The sequence below is a fragment of the Triticum urartu genome, chromosome 7A (genome assembly GCF_056163025.1).
Source record: "Triticum urartu cultivar PI428250 chromosome 7A, HENAU_Tu73, whole genome shotgun sequence".
Lineage (NCBI taxonomy): Eukaryota > Viridiplantae > Streptophyta > Magnoliopsida > Poales > Poaceae > Triticum > Triticum urartu.
In genome coordinates this window covers 683097517-683117658 of record NC_141879.1, presented here as the reverse complement: position 1 = coordinate 683117658, position 20142 = coordinate 683097517, and the positions used below count along the sequence as shown (strand labels likewise).

Below are 20142 nucleotides of genomic sequence, written 5' to 3'. Positions count from 1 at the left end.
TTGTTTCTTTGCCTTCTCTAGGCAATTCATTCACTAAATTAGATGGACCGTGACGACCGAGACGTGCGATGGCGAGTCTCCTTCGCCGCCGACCTCATGACGGGCTCTCTCCGATTCGCCGACGAGGAGGTCATTCTCCGGCGAGGGGCGTTGCGGCTCGTACTCCTGGACGAGCATGGCGTCATCGTGGATGCACGCTACCTTCGCGAGAGCGAATCCATCGACATTGGGGACGTGGTCTCGTTCCCCTGCTATTTCGCGAAGATCCGAGATCGATCGGCGGTGGCGGGCTCGCCGGCAGGGGGTACGATGGAGGAAGCGAGACGTCCAGGCGCGGTACATGGAAGCAACGTGGGGCGGTGCACGGAGGACCAGGTGCGGTGCGACACGAGCCCGACCTCCCGCCCCCACCCATCCATGGCGGATGTGCGACACGTGGGTGCGCATCCAGGCATCCATTCTCGTCCACGGGCACGCGGTGAGGGTATAAAATCTCAGCCTCGCCCGCTGCTTGACCTAGACTCCGTACTCACCCACCTCTGGACGGCGGAAAAAAAAACTAGATCGAGATCTACTGGGGATTGGGGGTGGTGGAGAGGCAAGGTAGGCGGAGACCCTCGATCCTTCGCGGAGGTGGCTGCCTCACCTCCCATGGCGGCTGATGTGGGGCGCGAGTACTAGGGGGAGCGGCATCAAGGCGCGGATGCGGGCCGCGCAGGGCGCGGCGTGGACGCGGCGCGGGAAGGAACGCCGGCCGCGGAAACGGCCGTGGCGGCGACAAGAGCAAGTACTCCTGGAAGCGAAGCGAGGGCGACGGCGACCGCACCATCTCTGCCTCATCCAACCTCACCTCTGCTTCGAACGATACCTCTGGCTGGGATGCGGCGGCGGCGCCAAGGCGCCATGATCCCCAGGATGGATGTGTCTGGGTGGAGAAGAAGCGCTCGGTGATGGCATCGGAGGACTCAGGGAGCGGGCACCAGACTTCATCCCCGATCCGCCGCCCGCATGGCAAACAGAATATCCCTCAGGTGCCTATCCTATCCCCTGCCCCATATGCAAGTCGAATGAACATCCTCCTGCTCGATGTCCTCAAGTTTTTTGTGAGCGATGTAACAAAATAGGGCATCTGGCTTCAGTTTGCATGACATTTCTTCCTGGGGAGTGTATTGCTCTGATGTGTGCATTTCAATCTAAGGGGCTGGGATTTTACTACATCCATGATTCTTGCACATCCAATCAGCTTAAGGAGAGATCCAATAATATTGTTGTGACCATTGTTGAGGGTGAAACGTCGACCAGGCAGATGGAGTTAGATTTATCTGACTACCTTGCCACAGGATGGCGCTACTTAGCCCATGCCATTGGTCCTGGGGTGTTCGTGGTTCGATTTTCTAATCCTTGAGGTGTTGCTCAAATCTGCTATGTGGGTAATGTTACTCTGAAAACAAGTGGGGCTGTTATACATGCCACCCATTGGTCATCAGCTGTGGGATCGAAGGGAGTTATGGAAACTGCTTGGGTGAAAGTGATCAATGTACCTCTGGATAAGAGAAGTGAGAGAAATATAGCTTTTGTTGCCTCGCTGGTGGGGGTTCCCCTGGAGATTGATGCTGCAACTTTGCATCGTCCTGCTTCTGTCTGTGTGAAACTAGGATGCAGGAATGCTGATGCTATACCTGGGGTAGCTGAGGCAGTTCTAGGGGGCATTTCTATGATTTTTTTCTATGAGGTGGAGCAGGTGCTAGTTAGGGATCCAAACCATGAAGAAATGGGATAAAGGTGTCTCCTAACCCTGATAGAGGAAACCTTAAAAGACCTATGCAGGATGTGACTCCTGGAGCTCAAATGGGCAGCTCTTCAACTGGGCTTGGGGGGGAATCTCTCCCCATTCCCCAACGAGAAGTGCCTGACCCGATTCGGGAGTCACAGGAGAGTATGGAGTCTGATGACTCTCTCCATACTACTCTTCTCATTGAAACCATGGCATATGATCAGGAGCAGGGAGAGAAAGAAAAAGTAAGTTCACCTTTCCAACAAACCTGGATGAAGTTTAATCCTGGTTATAAAGAGGCAGTGAAAACCTATTCTGATGTGGTCAAATCCTCTCCACAGGCTGTGGAAATGGTGGGCCAACATGATTCGGCGCTGAAAGTGACCAGTGAGTACATGGTGGAGTCCCCTGAGATGAATGCTAAGGTGATTCCCATTCCCCCTTTAGTCACTGAGGAGAATCTGCGCTTCAGTTTGAGGAATGTGCAGAATAAACTGGAGCGAGTGGAGGACAAGGCTGCGGCTGCGGCAAAAAAGAGGAACATGGAAGGTAACACAACGAAACCTAACTCCTTTGATGCTTTGTCTGATCCTGTTCTCATTCTTAGAGCTATTAAATGGGTGTAGATATTCCAAATTCTGATTTTGCTAATATTGATATATTAGAACTGGAAAGAGCCAGAAATAGAGATTCCTTAGATGAAAAGGAAGATAGTAAGGGTGACAATAATAATATTCTACTATTGACTAATGGGAAAGGAGACCAGACCCCCTTGGACATGATATGGAGTGAGGAGAATGCGATGGATGAGGAACCCTTTACTATAGTTCGGTCTAGAAAGAAAAAAGAAAGAAAGGTTAATGTTGTCATATCTAGACCAGTAACTAGGAGTCAAAAAGGTAAGAAAAATCCTGAAAAATGCAGTGGTAGCCCTACCTTGCCTCCTGGTAGGAATGCCAAACGGGGAAAAAAAATCTAATGTTATCAAATGAATGGCATCTTTTGGAATTGCAGGGGAGCAAGTAAAAGAGGAATGAGTACCTGTTTCTCTGACATGATTAAAGATCATTCCCTAGATTTCATTTGCCTTCAAGAGACTATGAAGAAAAGCTTTCCTCCTTAAAGTCTTAGGAAAATAGACCCTGCGGATAGATTTGATTGGAATTGGGTTCCATGTATCGGTAAGGCAGGTGGTATCCTTTGTGGTATTAAGAGAGAAACCTTAGAAGTTGTCTCCTGGATTCCTGGTAGGTTTTGCTTGCAAGCCAACCTCTATGATGTTAACCTTAAGATGACTTCCTTGTGGAGTTAGCCTTGATGTGTGCTCACACACAAGTCCCCTATATAGTGGGTGGTGATTTCAATATCATTAGAGAAAACTGTGAGAAGAACAAAACCATGAACCGATCCCCTTATATGGATAAGTTCAACTCCATCATAGATTCACTAAGCCTTCAGGAGATATACATGGGAGGGGGCAAATACACATGGACTAATAATCAAAACCACCCCACCCTGGAGAAACTTGATAGAATTTTGATGAGTTTTGATTGGGAGGACTTGTTCCCTTTGGTTACAGTTCGTAAATTGGTTAGAGATGTTTCCGACCACAACCCACTCCTCCTGTTCTCGGGAACTAAGAAAATGGATACGTCCCACCAACATGAGTTTAGATTTGAGCTCAGCTGGCTGCGAGATGAAAACTTCTACCCCACTGCCAAAAAGATCTGGGAACAACCAGTCCGGGCTGATGATCCTATTGATATCCTTAATATCAAATTGAAATGGTTCAAAAAATACTTTAAAGGGTGGGGTTCGAATGTCTTTGGCCATGTTAGAAAAAGAAAGAAAGAGATCAAATTGGAATTGGAAGAAATTGAACATATAGAAGAGGAAGGACCTCTCGACTCTGATGTGTATGAGAGGAAAACCTCCTTACAAATAGAGCTCAATGAGATTCTTAATAACGAAGAGTTGTACTGGCTACAACAATCGAATGGGCGATGGCTTTTAAAAGGTGATCTTAATACAGCCTTTTATCATAGAGTGGCGAATGGCAAAAAGAGAAAGAACACCATTCAATCTTTCACGGATGGGGACGTTGTGATTGAGGGGACCACCAACCTTTTAGCTCATGCCACAGCTTACTACAAGGATCTGTTTGGCCCTGCTAGAGGAAATCTCTTTCACTTATCCCCTAATATGTGGGCTGAGAATGAAAAACTCACTGATCATGACAACATTCTCCTCACCGGCAAATTCACAGAAGAAGAAGAAGTGAAAAAAACTGTTTTTGGCATGAATAGCAACCGAGCTCCTGGCCCGGATAACATACCAGCTGAGTTTTATAAACACTGCTGGGACTTTGTTAAAAATGATATTATGCGCTTGTTTGATGCTTTTCACGACAACACTTTAGATGTTGCTCGCCTGAGTTATGGGGTGATCACCCTTATCCCCAAAATGAATGGAGCTAAGAAAATCCAACAATATAGACCGATTTGCCTTCTCCGTTGCCCATACAAACTTATCACTAAAGTTTTGGACAACAGAGTGGCTATTTTTGCTGATATGCTCATCAGCAAACATCAAAACACCTTCATAAAGCATAGAAACATTATGGATGGCATTTTGAACCTGCATGAAATTCTTCACCACACGCAGTGAAAAAAAAGAGTTGGTGTGGTGCTGAAACTAGACATCAAAAAAGCCTACGATAAAATCAATTGGGATTTCCTTCTTGAGTGTCATAGGAATGGGGGCTTTGGCCCTGTGTGGTGTGGCTCGGTCCAGAAAATCCTTAATAATGGGACTGTTAGCATTAAGTTGAATAATGAAAAATTTCCTTATTTCCAGAGTTACAAAGGGGTGCGGCAAGGTCTAGCCGTACTCACCTTTTTTGTTCAATATGGTTGTGGAAGCCCTATCCAAAATGATCCTTAATGCTCAAAAAGAAAAAATGCTGACAGGTCTGGCCCCGGACCTGATTAATGGGGGGGGGTGGCTATCCTCTAGTATGCAAACGATACTGTCATTTTCTTTGAGCATGACAAAGAAGCTGCGGTCAATTTAAAGCTCTTGCTATATATCCTTGAACTCATGTCTGGGCTCAAAATAAATTTCCTGAAGAGCGAAATCTTATGTATATATAGGGGGAAATGATGACATACTAACTTTCTACTCTGATCTCTTCAATTTCTAGATTGGTCACTTCCCTATGAAATATTTAGGGGTGCCTGTGAGCTATTCTATACTCCGTGCTTTAGACTGGAGCTTTGTGGATGATAAATTCCTCAGATGTTGTGAATCCTGGATTGGTAATGCAACGTCTTCAGGGGGAAGACTGACCCTACTCAACTCCTCCCTTACTAGTATCATCTTCTACTACATGTCTATGTTTATGCTTCCTAAGAAGATCATTGAAAAATTAGAAAAGCATAGAAAAAAGTTTTTTTCGCAAGAGAATGATGGTCGTAGAAGATATCACTTGGTCAAGTGGTCTAGAATCTGTAGATCTAAGAACAAAGGAGGATTAGGAGTTAAAGATCTACATAGACAGAATAGTAGTCTCCTCACCAAGTGGTGGTGGAAACTGGAAACTCAACAAGGCCTTCGGCAGGACATGATCCGTGCTAAATATTTCAGAAATGATACGGTACCCTTGGTGAAAAGTAAATTTGGGGATTCCCCCATCTGGAAAGCTATTATGAAAGTAAAGGAGGTATATTTGGCAGGAACAAAAGTGATTTTGAACTCTGGGAATATGGCCAGAGTATGGAATGACCCTATCAGAGGTGATGCTCCTTTGCGAGACCAATTTCCGGCCTTATTCAGCATATGCAATTATCAGGAAATCACTGTTGCTGAGTTTAGAAACTTCGAGGGCAATGATCTCTTTAGAAGAAACCTACATCCTCCCCTTACGGATCAGTGGAACAATCTTGTTAGGGTGGTTAACTCCTAGCATTTATCTGGTGAATCTGATCAGATTAGCTGGTCTTTGGGCCAAAAAAGTAAGTTTTCGACCAAATCAGTCTACACCTATTTGGAAAGACACCTGGCTGGGTGTGATTACAGGTGGATCTGGAAAGCTAAGATTCCCCTCAAAATCCAAATATTTCTTTGGCAATTGTTTCAAGACGCGATTCTGACGCGAGAAGTCATGAAGAGGCAAAATTGGGCAGGCAATCCTAGATGCTCGTTCTGCAGAGATGTTGAAACTTCGCAACATCTTTTTTTCACCTGTCCTGTTGCTCGGGTGGTTTGGAGGACGGTTGGGTGTGTGTTCGGCACATCTCTTTGCCCGAACAATAGCTGGCAGTATTTCTCCTGGTGTTACATATTCCTTCCTGATGGGGCTAAGTTTTATACCTTTGGTTTGGCAGCCGTTTGCTGGGCAATCTGGAACTGTCATAACCAGGCTACTTTTGAACAAAAAATGCTTAAGACTCCATTTAATGTGGTGTGTGCTGCTTGTGGTTTTTTTTTTTTACATACTAGACAGGTTTGATGGCTAGTGATGACCGGGAGGCCATGGAGCGCGGAGCCAAGATGCTCAGGTCCAATGCTTCGACAATGATGAGAATCTGTGCGGCTCCAACCAATTCAGCGATGGACCGATGCTCTCTCCGATGCTTCGGATTTACTTTTGCCAGGATAGTTGTCTCACTCCTGCGCGAGTGTCTTCCTGCTCGTTTGTGAGCCTTGGAGATTACGAACTATTGCGGGTTTCCTTTTGGATTCAGCCTTTATGTTTAGGTCCTAGAGGCTAGCATGATCGATGGTGTCACTGGGTTTTCGCCCCACAATGGGCTGCTCGATGACGAGTGCCCATGGTGGGTTTCCCAGTGATGCTTTGGACTCGCCTTCCCCTTTCTAGTTTCCTTGTGCCGGTGTGATGTTGGGTCTTTGGTCACTGAACTATGTGTTTCCGTTATGAATGTAATGGAAAGGGGTTAAGGCGCGATTCTAAAAAAACAAATAAATGCCATTAGATTCATTGTTTCATTTACTTTCACATCATATAGATTTGTTATAGTATATATTTATATTGTTTTCTATAAACTTAGTCAAACTTTACAAAGTTTGACATTAGTCTCTCTCCTCTTATAAAAAACAGAGTTGGTGATGATGGTGTGCCTGCCATCCTGCAATATAGGCCGTCTGATTTATATCTGACGGATAGGAAGTAAACTATAACAATTTTGCAAAAAGATACCCATACCCTTCTCCACATTTACAAATATGGCCTTCCAATGTTCATTCTTTTCTTCCAGAAGATAAACTACTCATACAAATGTATCTTGATGTTCCGTGCAACGCATGGACATCTTGCTAGTCAAATCTAATATGCAGAGTATATAAAAATGGAGGGAGTACAAAATAGACGAGAAGGGGCATTTATTTGTATATTGTGATGATAATATTACAATTGTTTGGTGGTAATTTGATTGTACGGTTGCATATGTTGCAATCAGAAAAGTACTAATTGAAATCGAAGAAGTATATATAGTTGACGGCCAGTTTGGCTCCACTTGAGTTCATGCAGACGGCACAGTCGAGATTGAGATCCTTGTGCGCGCCGATCGATCAGCATGCGCCTGCCTTGAACCCGAAGGAGCCGCCACCGACGTCGTACAGCACTTCAAACGTCCGCTGCTGCACGTTGCCGATGATGCCGATGGAGCGGTCATCGCCGCTGTCCGTGAAGGCGAGGCAGCCGTCCTGAATGATCCCGTCAAAGGCGAGGTTGACGACGGCGCCCCCGGAGAACACGAGCGCGACGCTGGGCACGCTGATGTTGGACTGGCCGCTGAAGTCGAAGCACGTGTCGGAGCCCCCGGTGGTCGGGTAGCGCTTCATGCCGGCCTTGAACGCGGAGGCCAGCGCCGAGTAGGCGGTGGGCGGCAGCCGCGTGATGATGGTGCCGGAGTCGACGATGGAGACGGCGGAGAAGACGGAGGCGGGTATGTTGAGCTGCCTGCCTCCCACCCGGATGGCCTCAAGGCGCACGGCGTAGAACGTCGGCGCCCGGCGGTTCCTGTACATGGGCGTCGTGACGAAGCCGGAAGTGGAAGTTGGTGCGCCGAGAGTGAGGAACCCGCGCGAGCCTGGATTCGGCGGGAGGCAGTAGGAGAAGGCCCTGCCCAAGGTCCCCGCTGTCTGGGACACGAGAGACTCTGCGCCGCCGCCCAGCCCCATGAGCCCCGCGGTTTGTTGCGTCAGAAGGAGGCCCGAGTTGGACTGGCTGCACCCGAACTGGAAGTTTTTGACGGCGGTGGAGCCCAGCACGAGGGTGTCGGAGCTGTAGGTCCCGGCCGTGCTCGATTGGTCCCCGTAGGTGACGATGTACTGGCACTGGGAGCCGGAGCAGCCGTTGCCCTGCCCGTCCTGGCTGACCTGCGCGCAGGCGGCGGAGCTGCAGGAGAACGGGGAGTAGGTGCTGGACGAGCTGGGGTCAAAGAGCGGGTTCGCCTGGGAGTGGCACTGGGAACACGGCTTGCACTGCACCCACGACACGTCGCTGCCGGTGTCGATGGACATGGTCTGGGTCACGGCCGGCGAGCCGATGCCGACGTTGATCACGTACTCCAACGTGCTCATGGAGGTGCCCAGCCTGGTCGGCAGGGTGACGTCCGATTGCTCGACGTCTCCGGCGCCGCCCTTGACGCCGGAGAACTTTCGTGTGACGTAGGCCGCTCGGAGCTGGTCATGCCTGAGTATCTCCTCCCAGGTTGGCGCCTTCGTGGAGGGCAGGCGTGAGCACGGGCCGTGCCGGTGGTGCAACGGCACCGTGACACCACCGGACGATGGAGTCGCGGCTGAAGCAACCAGACCACGATTATAAATGTGCACAAAAGATATACTAGTACAAAGTAGTCAGTAGTAAGTAAGTGGAATTGCACCGTACCTTTGGGCTGGGAGCAGTTGACGGTGGCAGATTCCGGAGAGCCAACGGGCTTGTAGCTGCGAAGGTCATCTCCTGCGTGAGCAACGAGAGTGTGGTAGGTGCACAGCAGGAGAAGCAGAAGCTTCGAAATAGATGCCATGGCTGAGATGCAGATTCAGAATGCGGGCCCTGCTTATATATAGGAGAGGAGGGGGACGACCGAAGACTCGTGACTTGTGGTCTTGTCCTAAAGTTTAGTTGCCGCCAGTTTTGAATTCGTCGATGGTGAGATTGGGCGATCAGGTACGTTGGAGGTAATAATGACGAAATTGTTAGGCATGTTTTTGTCAGGTACGTGTACATAGTATGCTAGCTAAACTGATTTTCAGATCGGTTGGGCAGAATTCCTTCTTTGCTGAGTTTGCTACACAATGGGATCATGATTGTGTGTGGGAAGGCTCACCTTGGCATGTTAGTAAACATGCAGTGATATTGTCTGAATTTGTCGATTGTATGAGGCCGTCTGAACTCAAGTTTGAGAGCCTTCGGATGTGGGCTAGAGTGGTAAATCTCCCGTGTAATCTCTGGAACAACGCCTGAGGTGCAGAATAGCGAAGCAAATAGATAAGAGGGTGGCTTCGGTGCAATTTGACCACACGGTTGATTCTTGAGAGCAAAAATTACACTAGACAGAAAAACACATATAGCCGTGTGTGGGGCTGTAAGCCGACTGCCCGAAAAATTGCACCCGACAACCAATGAGACATCGGCTTATAGTACCCTGTACGCCTAGTGGTTGTAAAATGTATTTGGCTTACAAAGGACACTCGGCACATATACAAAAATGTCTCAGCTTACAGTGCGTCCTCGGCAAAAATATTTGCCACGTGTCGACGACGGAGGTGGCTGATGGCACTGCCACGGAGCAGTCAACAAACCGAGTGTGCCGCAGGAGGGCTTTCGGCTTATATTTCCTATAATTATTACTTTTGCTCAAACTAAATATATGTTGTGTGTAAGGCCGGAAAGCTCTCAGCTTATATTTACTATAATTATTATTTTTGCTCACACTAAATATAAGTCATGTGTCTTACAGGAGGGCTCTCGGCTTATATTTACTATAATTTTCATTTTTGATCGCACTAAATATTAGCCATGTATCTTGTAGTAGGGCTCTCGGCTTATATTTCCTAGAATAATTATTTTTGCCCACACTAAATGTATGCCGTGTGTCAGGTAGGAAGGATCTCAGCTTAAATTTACTATATTATTATTTTTGCTCACATTAAATATAAGTCATGTGTCTTGCATGAGGGAAAATAATAATATAGTAAATTTAAGCAGAGATCCTAACAGTGCTCGAGCTGAGATAAAGGGCATCCTGAATGTCCCAAATGAAACTTTGAATGAGAAATATTTGGGTATGCCATTTGACATTGGAAGCTCAAAAGATGGTGCTTTTCAGATACCTGAAAGACAGGATGTGGAGCAAAATTCAGGGTTGGATAGAGAGGATCATGTCAACAGCAAGGAAGGAAGTTCTAGTCAAAGCGGTGGCGCAAGTCGTGCCCGTGTTTTCCATGTCATGTTTTAAGCTACCTAGGGGACTTTGTGAGCACCTAAACATGCTAATAAGGAAATTTTGGTGGGGGGGGGGGGCACAAATGGGCAACGCAAGCCTCATTGGGTATCATGGAAGGCAATGACACAACCAAAAAGTATGGGAGGACTGGGATTCAAAGATTTTGAGCTGTTTAACTTGGCAATGTTGGCTAGACAAGCATGGCGCTTGTTACAGGATCCTGGTTCGCTAAGTGCCCGGATATTGAAGAGTGTTTACTTCCCACACACATCAATCCTTCAGGCAGCTTTAGGGAATCACCCAAGCCAGATATGGAGGGCCATTATTGAAGGACGGGACACCTTGAAACAAGGGCTGATTAGGCGTATTGATAATGGTGGAAGTACAAAAATTTGGGAGGACAACTGGCTACCTGCGCGAGGAGATGATGTGGCCGTACGGATACATATCTGCCCACCCCCCGGTTATGGTTGCAGAACTCATCAATGCTACAAACACTACATGGAATATACAACTACTACTAAATGCCACCTTCATGCCTTTTGATGCAATGGTAGTTTCAGGCATTCCACTCTGTACTATGAACATGCAGGATTTTTGGAGTTGGGCACATGAGCGAAGTGGCAAATTTTCAGTACGGTCGGCCTACAACATGCTCGTTGCGACGAGGCAAAGAAGAGAAGCGCGTCTGGAAGGATCAGCGGGATCATCAAGCACTCGCGCTGACGAGGGATCGTGGAAAGTTCTCTGGAATATGGAGGTGCCATCTAAAGTGCGTGTGTTCTTATGGAGGTTGTCAAAACAATCTTTACCTACTGAGGATGACAGAGCACACCGTCATATGTCGACAACAAGTACCTGCGGCTTGTGCGGGGCACAGGATTCATGGCGGTATTCCCTCCTAGAATGTACTGTCTCCAGATGCACTTGGGCATTGGTTGACGAAGAGCTGAGTTGCACTTTGGTGGCATCCACAAAAATGAGAGCAAAGAGCTGGATCTTCAGCCTACGTGATTCCTTATCGCATGAGAAATTTGTGTTAATGGCGGTAACCCTATGGGCGATACGTACATCTCGACGAAAGGCCATTCGATCACGAGGCTATATTCCAAACACCACATGCAATACAATTGTTCATCACTCGGTTTATTGCAGATTTGGAAGCTATCCAGGTGCCCAAACCTACACGGGCTGCTAAGGAAAGTACAATTACATCAACCCAGAGGCCGAGGGCACCTCCAGCAAACTATGCCAAACTATGTCGAGAGGCCATTGCCTTGGCAGAAGATCTCAATATTCAACGCTTCGTTGTGGCGTATGATTGCATGCGGGTGATTGGGACATTGCCAAAGGAAATCAAAGATTCTATGGAGCCATCATCATGGAGATCAACTCTAGATCGTCACCACTCTCTTGTACCTTTACTTTTGAAAGTCGTCGGTGTAATTTCGAAGCTCATAAGTTAGCTAAATTTGCTTTGTCTTTAGCTCGGGAGCGTCATCTGTGGCTTGACCAGCCACATGACCAAACTTATATCCCACTCTCTATGGACTTTGAATAAAGTGGCTTTACCCCCTCAAAAAAAAAATCTGCAGGGGTGGCACTGCAAAGCGCGTGAAACACTTCTAGTAGATTGCATAACCCATGGTCTAATTAACTAGATCTCTTGTATTTGCCTGTAAGGAAATTGATTGATTTGCGAAGTGGACGTGTCTTGCAGTCATAGCAGATGATTTGTGAAATTAATTAATATTCTGAAAAACAAATAGCTACAAAGCTCTCCTTTGAAAACGAAGGAAAAAGGTACGAGCAGAGAAAGAAGATACTAGAAATGAGAGAGACCGAGCGAGGCATGCAGCCTTGATTTGCCTAAGACCGAGGGAGTAGTTCTGATCTGGTGTTGCGTCACCACGGATCGACATGGAGCTGCTGCGGAGCGGAGGCACGCCAAACAAATAATTCTTCTTGTGTTTGGTCCCAAACAAACAAATGAATATGCATGTGTGCGTGCGTCCATCCGGAGCCTGGCATCATTTAAGATGACACTGGATCGGCAGTAATTAATTCGGATGCACAGTATAGATCAACTCACGAGAACAAGAAAGAAAAAAAATAGCAGATGGAGGTGTCTTGCAGTCATAGCAGATGATTTGTGAAATTAATTAATATTCTGAAAAAAATAGCTACAAAGCTCTCGTTGATGAGGCCATTGTTTGACTAGTTTGGCAGTGGCTGAGCTAAATTAAATCCAATAGAAACAATGTGTGGTCAGGGAAGCCCGCAAAAAAAATCCAATAGAAACGATGTCATTTTGTGTATTGCCCAAAATATAATGCTATGTTCTGGTATTTTTTCAGTCGACCCTTTGGAGTGCGACGTAGGTTTCCACGGCAACTTGCTAACAATGTACGTGGACAGTTGTGTGGCAAGATTGAAGAGTACAAAACGACGATGGATGTATCTCGGACTTGACCTACGGCCAGCCAGAGCTTGGTCGCAGAACAGTGTACAGTTGTTTGTTTCCTGACCCATTTCTGCAACTGGGCAGATGGCTCCGTGCCTTTGCCCCGGACTTCTCCTCGCGTGAGTACGAACGAGAGCCCGGCGCGTGCTGCGTCGCCGTTGAAACGGGGTGGCCGGGTCGCTGTCTCCGTGGAATTCGTGCGAGCGCCCTGGGCCCTGGCTTCTGTGTGGTGTGGCTTGGGCTGCGCCCGGCCGGTCGTGCATGCGTGAGCTGGGCGGGGGCGCGCGGGGCCGGAGGCCGACCAAAATATGCCGGTGTGGAAAAAAAATAACAAGTTCCACGAAATAAACATAAAAAAACATAATTAAACATAAAGTGACCGATCAAACGCCGGCCAAAGTTCACCTAAATCTAATAAACATTAAATAAAACAATAAAAAAAGTCTGCGCCCGCCTGCTGCCGCCCCGCACGAACGTCGTCGGCCTTGTCCTTGCCCTTGCCGTCAACGCCGCCGTCGTCGGTGAGGTTGATGAAGACCGGAGCAGGGCTAGCCCACCCGAACGCTGCCTGGTACTCTGCCAGGGCAGCCTCCTCCAGCGTCTGCTGGGGCGGCAGCATTGCGGCCAGCCGCGCGTGCTCCTCCTCCTCCTCCTCCTTGAGCCGGAGCGCCTCCGCGTCACATTGGAGCATGGCCTCGTAGCGCATCCGCGCCTCGCCGTCGGCCTGCTCCTGGCGGAGCCAGTGCTCCTTCCAACGCTCGAGGTGGACTGCCTCCTGCTCCGGCGTCGCGGCAAAGTAGACAGGAGGTGCGCTCACCCACTTGCGGTACTGGCCTGTCCACGAGTACACCTCCTTCGGCCAAGTGGATGGAGGCGGGGAGCGCTTACGCGTCGGCTCCGGCTCCGGCTTGGGCTGGACGGGCGGCGACGGTGGTGGTGGCGGCACGAAGAGAGTGGTGTGGACGGAGTCCCCCGCCGCCGATAGGGCAAGGGCTTACTCCAGTCCATCCCAGTGTGCGTCCTCCTCGAGGCGGCTAGACTCCAGCGCGTGCTGTAGGGCCTCCTCGAGGGCGGCTTGGTACTCTGCCTCCGCCTCCATGTCCTCCGGGTCTACCTGCGGGGACGGCGGTAGAAACGTCGGCGGGACGGCGTCGACACCCGAGCGCCGTTGCTCCTCGTGTTCGAGGGCGAACCACGCCTCCCAGTTGGAGGAGTCGGCGGCGTACTCTGGCAGCCGACGCTGCTCCGGCGTGAGCTGCGCGCGGCGCCTGCGCACCTCGTCGTCGTGCGCCCGCTGGCTACGCGGAACCGTCGGCACAGGGATCCGCTGCGGATCCAGATGCTAATGGTGCGGCAGCATGACATCGGGGTACGACAGTGGCTGCCTGTACTCCCAGTGCCACTGCGCTTGGTGCACTGGGATGTGCAGGCGCCGGCGACCAGGGCAGAAACGCGGTGCCGCCGGAGGAGGAGGGGGAAGGGGAGCATGGGAGGATGAGGCGCCGGGGGTGCCCTTGCCCTTGCCCTTGCCATTGCTGCTGCCGAAGAGGCCCATGGGTGCGCTAGAGTTTGCAGTCGCCGGCGAGGAAGCAAAGGGAGTGGTGGGGGGCCAGATGTGAACGGGAGAAGTGGATGAGGCCGACCCCGCCGCACGCGTGGTTAAAAAAGGACGCTTCCACTGGCTGACGCGTGGGCCCGCTGTCGGTGGTCGTCATAAATAAGACGACCAGTGGCGGTTGGGTGGCCGCCAAGTGGTGACGCGGCGGACAGCAAGGAGACGCGCGTCGCGTCCGCGCCGACGCATTCCAGAGGCAGTTTTGAGTCGGAAATGAGTCGGTACGGATGCTAGGTGGACACAATTTAAATTTAGATCGGCGCATTAGGTCTTCATTTTTGTCCATGCTGACATAGATAAACGCGAACGGACGAAATAAGTCGCCTCGTTGGAATTGCTCTTAGAGCTTTTGCCTTCCGTTGAGCAGCGCTGCTAATCTGCTTCGTTTGTGGCATCAAGGCCATGGAGCGTGATGGATCCTTTACCATTGCCGGGGGCAAGGCTCTGTTTTTATATATATTTTTATATCTTTATTAGAATTTATGTTCTGATCAGAAAGACGAGAGGGTGGCAACTTTTTAAAGATGGAATAAGGTCTTTCCCACCCAGTCCTTGTCCCGGTTGTGTGTCTAGCATCATTGAAGGGCGTGCGAAGTTGTGTCTCCGGTGGATCTCGTAGGAATCGGTTGGTGGTTGTCTTTGGTGGATCTGATCGGACCCGGTCTTCGTTCGTCTGACGCATGTTTAGGTTGGATCCTTTCCATCTATGCTTCTCTTCATCGGCGACGGTTGTTGTTCTATTGTGTTGGTCCTATGGATCTTTAGCACGACGACTTGTCCGACTGTCAACTACTATAAGGTTTGCCTGGCTCTGACGAGTAGCAATGAGGACGGCGGCACGCTTTCGTCTTGCTTCAGTGCTTGTACTTGTCGCTAGTGGTTTATGGATCTAGATGTATTTTTTTTTGTGTTTGTTGTACTGATATAATTGATAGTGAATAAATGGTAAGTTTTCTAAAAACAAAAGACTTGTCCAGCATCTACTATACTACTACGTCATACGCGTGTGTGCTGTTCGACAATTGGAGACGTCAGACGAACGAAGCAAGTATCTTTGTGATGGATATGAGAGGAACGTTACCACATCAAGATATACTACGAGTACTATATATGGGTTGGGTAAGTATGGGTTTAACCAATCAAACCTAGAGTACAAGATAAAGTTTTTTTTATAGGAAATCCTACAGATGTCAAAAGGCTAAGGAATAGAGATAGAAAAATAATAGAGTAAAAAATAAAGTGGAACATAAACTTAGCTGTATTTATAAATGGGTTAGGTACATTGTACGACAAATCAACTGTGATCAGATCGCCATCAATCATACGACCATTTTTTATGAAAAGATCTCAGAGTTATATTATCATCGAACGGTGGTACAAAGCACCCCAAGAACAAAAAAATAGCAACCAAGTCCCTAGGGAATCAACCCACTCCATCCACCGTGGGCTGCCGGCACGCTGCCGCTTCTACTGCCGGCGCTCCCACGCAGAGCCAGCGTGACCTTGGATTCTGCAGCCGGATTGAACACGGACGGGAATTACTGGGGCTCGACCTGAGAGGGCCAGCACACTAGAGAAAGAGGAAGGTCGGCCTCGCTGCACCATGCCGGCGACAACACACCTCTGAGATCCACAAAGAGCTCCTGTACAGGCTGCGAAAACCACCGACGCCATTTGCTAGCACCTCACCACACCACCCCCAGAACTCCCACGGCAAGAATGGGCGCCTCCTTGCTATGGCGAAGAAGGAGATGATGGACAAAAACTCCCGTAGCCAGCCGTCGCCTCCGTTTCGACGATCGCCCCTGGAGAACCAGCACCCACCGAATCGACGTTCCGGGAGTAGGCAGCGCCAGAGGCTTGTCAACTCCACCACACGTGACATCACCGTGATGGGGAAGAACCTCCAGCCAGCTTATAATCATATGACCATGGTGAACACAAATCTCTACACCAACTAAAAAACTCACTCGACAGGACGGGTGAACCAACCCTAGCAGCCACACCTTGATTCCCTCTCACTGCCGCCAGGGTGCGCCGCCGAGAGGCTGATACTCATTCGGAGCCGCTATGGAGGAGCTGGTGGACTACCGCGGGATGGCGACGGTGCTTGGTCGGGTTGCAGCTGCCAGCAAACGATGTCCGACAACGGCATTGTGATCAGTGTAACGATCTTCAATGGGGGCACGGCTTGGTTAGGTCTGCATGGTCCTAGATGGCGGCGATCTCGAAAATAGATCCGGACTAGTCGGGCAGCGGCATTGATTTTTTTTTTTGAGTCAATTACACTCTTGGTGTCACAACTTGGCCTCAATGTTCACTTTGATGCTATAAGTTGTGAGATACATCAAAGTGATGGAAAAACTTGGCTCTATTGTGCACATACGGTGCTTTTCTCGGTTTCGTACGAATCAAGCGCTGACTAAGCAAGACAGCGTGGCGCCGGTCCCATTGGCAGTGACTAGAGGCCGTGGGCTGATGCGTTTGGCATGACTTTTCTCAGAAACCCCCTCAAATTTCACATTTTTTACAAATAAGCCCCAGGTTGGCTGTACACAGATTGCCTTTCCTTTCTGCGTTATTGACTTGCCTGTTCGACTCCCTCGCCTCTATCTTTTCCTCCTGTCTCTCTCCGATCGTTTGAAGGCGGCGGCGGCGGTGATCTGTAGGACGCGTTGATCGGCGGCGTCGATGACTATGGAAGCCCGCCGGCGGGCTCCCGGCGAGGCAGCCCCTGTATACAGTGAGCACAGCCCCAACTTTCCCCCTCTGTAGCCCCTGTTTTTTTGTAGGGTTTCCTTCGGTTGGTTCGCCGGCGACGAATGTTGAGTTTTGTGTTGATTTCGTCCGCGGATGCTTTTTAGATGGCGTGACGTTAAAATCCCCCCTCGCATTCATCCGTAGTGTCGTTTGTCTCTATGGTTTAGCACGGGTTTAGAAGGCCCCTTCTTTTTTGCATGAACAAATCAGATATCTGTTAAAATCTGAGTGCTTCAGTCAAGTCAGTGTGTGTGCGCACAACCCTACATTGTATTTGCCAATCTGTACTTAACTGAATTTGTCGACACTTGTTAACTGAATCTGTCAACACATGTTAACTGAATTTTTGGACACTGCTTTAACTGAATTTTTCGACACTGTTTTAACCGAATATTTGAACAGGTTAACTGTAAATAACATGTGCATTTTTAATTGAATACTTGACAAGGCTTGTTGTCTGCTTTGTTAATTGAAAACTAGATATTTGCATTGCCTTGTTGAACAAAATTATAATTGTAACGGACTGTTCTTTGTCATCTGAATATATTTATGCATTGTTGTCTCAATTGTTTTTGCCCTATATGCACTGTAGGTGATTTTGCTGGATTGTTCACTGTTGAGATTCATCACAAGGGATTTTTCTATGGAGCTGGCAGCAACAGGACATACATGGACTATCAAGTTGATTGGTTTGATAGCTATGATAGTGACACATGGTCTATATTGTGGATTGAAGATTTTCTTAAGCAGCTGGGGTATGACAGAGATAGTGGACAACATGAAGTGTTTTGGTGTCAGCCTGGAAGGACACTTAGTGAAGGAATGAAAGAAATGAAATGTGATGCCGACAGCCTTGCAATGATAGCAGCTAGTACACAACACAAGAACTTATTGCTGATCATAGACCATGGAGATACACTGAACAATTTGGTACGAGATGATGTTGTAGTTCAAGGGGTTCCTGAATTGCCAAAGGTCATAACTCCAAGGAAAGACAAGGGAAAAGAACAAGCGACCTCACCTAAAGTTGCAACTGTGAGAAGTAAGAGGAGTAAGAGGAGGGCAAGGGGATTGTTTTCTGAAGGATCATCTTCGGGATGTGTTGATGATGATGTTGGCGAAGAAGATGTAGAACCTGCAGTAGATTCTGAGACTGATGAGGAATTTTTTGACAGCGACTATGATGTAGAGGATGGGGATGAGGATTTATTTGAAGATCATGTAGACAAAGAAGTGGATGATCACAGAGAAAGAGTTACAACATGTGACTATGAAACAGAGCTAGCAGAGGACGCTCTAGATGACCCTCACATCTTGTTATCCAAAGAAGAGAGAGACAAGTTGAACTACCATTTCAAAGGTTTCAATCCAGAGACAGATCTGAATGCTCCTGTATTTAAGTTAGGAATGGTGTTTGGTAGTGTCCAGGAGCTCAGACATGCCATAACTTCTTATAGCATAAGAAACAGAGTTGCAATAAAAAAGACAAGAAACACAAGCACTACAGTTGAAGCAATATGCAGTTTTGATGACAAGACTAAGCAGACAAGAGAACACTTTTCAACTCTATACTGGTCATTGGATGCTTGCAAGAGAGCATGGCTATTGGGAGGCAGACCCATCATATTTGTAGATGGATGCCACATTAAGACCAGGTACAAAGGAAATTTGCTAACAGCTGTGGGTATTGAACCTAATGATTGCATCTACCCCCTAGCATTTGGGATTGTGGAAGTTGAGTCTACTAGCAGTTGGGAGTGGTTTTTGGCAAGCCTAAAGGATGATCTAAACATATGTAACACCTCTCCATACACAATAATGAGTGACAAGCAAAAGGTATGCTCCCGAGTTCATTCACTTTACATGTACTTTATTAATTTAGAAGTGTGTAAACCATATATTGATCTGATAGTCAATCTCGTATGTGATGTTTAGGGTCTCATTGCAGCAGTAGCAAAGGTTTGGCCAGATGCTGAACACAGGTTCTGTCTCAGGCATATGTACCAGAATTTCCTTAAGCTACACAAGGGGGAACAGTTGAAGAACACTTTGGGCAATTGCAAGAGCCACAAACAATCCTACATACATGAAAGCTATGGAAAAGATGTTGGCCGACAGTGTGGGTGCATACAAATGGGTAGAGAAATGGCCTCCAAAGACATGGATTAAAGCCTTTTTCAACCCTTTTCCAAAATGTGACATTCTACTGAATAACATGTCTGAATTATTTAATAGGTTAGCTTCTAATTTAGTATTGTTCTTCAATATTAATTTTGCAATATTCCTTTTTTAGTTTCTATTGTACTGCATTAACATGTTTGTTTCTTCTTATGACAGTTGGATCTTGCCAGCAAGAGAATTACCAATTTTATCTACGGTGGATAACATAAACAACAAGATAACAGCAAGGATGTACAACAAGCAGAAGGAAGTGGCCCTGGATAGGAAATGGAGTGGTAGATTGTGCCCTAAGATTAAGAAAAAAACTTGACAAATTTACTGACTGGGCTGCTAATTGCATGGCATTTGGAGCTGGCCAGAAGGTTTTCAACGTTGTGTCAATGAACCATTCATACATCATGGACTTGAACATGAAACATGTGACTGCAAAAGATGGGACTTGTCAGGAATTCCATGTCACCATGCAATAGCTTGTGCTAGAGAGGAGAGAATAGATCCTGCAACTCTAGTACATGAATGCTACTCTGTGGATACTTACAAAAAAGCTTATGGATTTAACATAAAGCCAGTGAGAGACAAGGAGCATTGGAGAAAGATGTATGGAGTTGATGTACATCCACCTGTGTACACTAAGGTCATGGGAAGACTAAGGAGGAATAGGAAGAAAGATCCAGAGGAGAAGCAGATGAAAGATGGAGGGAAGAGGCTGTCAAAGCATGGTGTGTCCATGCATTGCACTTTATGTGGAAGAGCAGATCACAATAAGAAAGGGCACAACAAGTGGGAGGAGAACAATAGAGATGCACCTTAGCCTGTAGAAGATGATGGAGATGATGATGATGCAAAGTATTATGACGATCCTTCAATCATTTCAGTA

The 20142-nt window shown here is 47.8% G+C and overlaps 2 protein-coding genes and 1 pseudogene across 3 annotated transcripts; 2 read left to right on the top strand and 1 right to left on the bottom strand.

The window, feature by feature from the left end:
* The first annotated feature begins 532 nt into the window (after positions 1 to 532).
* On the top strand, positions 533 to 6781 carry LOC147961462 (uncharacterized; annotated as a pseudogene). Its single transcript, XR_015611476.1, has 4 exons — positions 533 to 2019; positions 2116 to 2199; positions 2263 to 2323; positions 6279 to 6781. The product of XR_015611476.1 is annotated as an uncharacterized LOC147961462 (transcript).
* Positions 6782 to 7157: 376 nt separating this feature from the next.
* LOC147961461 (aspartyl protease family protein At5g10770-like) lies at positions 7158 to 8845 on the bottom strand. The gene is made up of 2 exons (XM_087536061.1): positions 8685 to 8845; positions 7158 to 8595 (listed from the first exon to the last, which is right to left on the bottom strand). Exons 1-2 carry the CDS (start codon positions 8821 to 8823, stop codon positions 7364 to 7366), a joined length of 1371 nt encoding a protein of 456 aa, XP_087392187.1. The 5' UTR covers positions 8824 to 8845; the 3' UTR covers positions 7158 to 7363.
* An 8176-nt stretch (positions 8846 to 17021) lies between these two features.
* LOC147961460 (uncharacterized) lies at positions 17022 to 20076 on the top strand. The gene is made up of 5 exons (XM_087533815.1): positions 17022 to 17067; positions 17677 to 18920; positions 19020 to 19078; positions 19422 to 19540; positions 19811 to 20076. Exons 1-5 carry the CDS (start codon positions 17022 to 17024, stop codon positions 20074 to 20076), a joined length of 1734 nt encoding a protein of 577 aa, XP_087389941.1.
* The last annotated feature ends 66 nt before the right edge of the window (positions 20077 to 20142 follow it).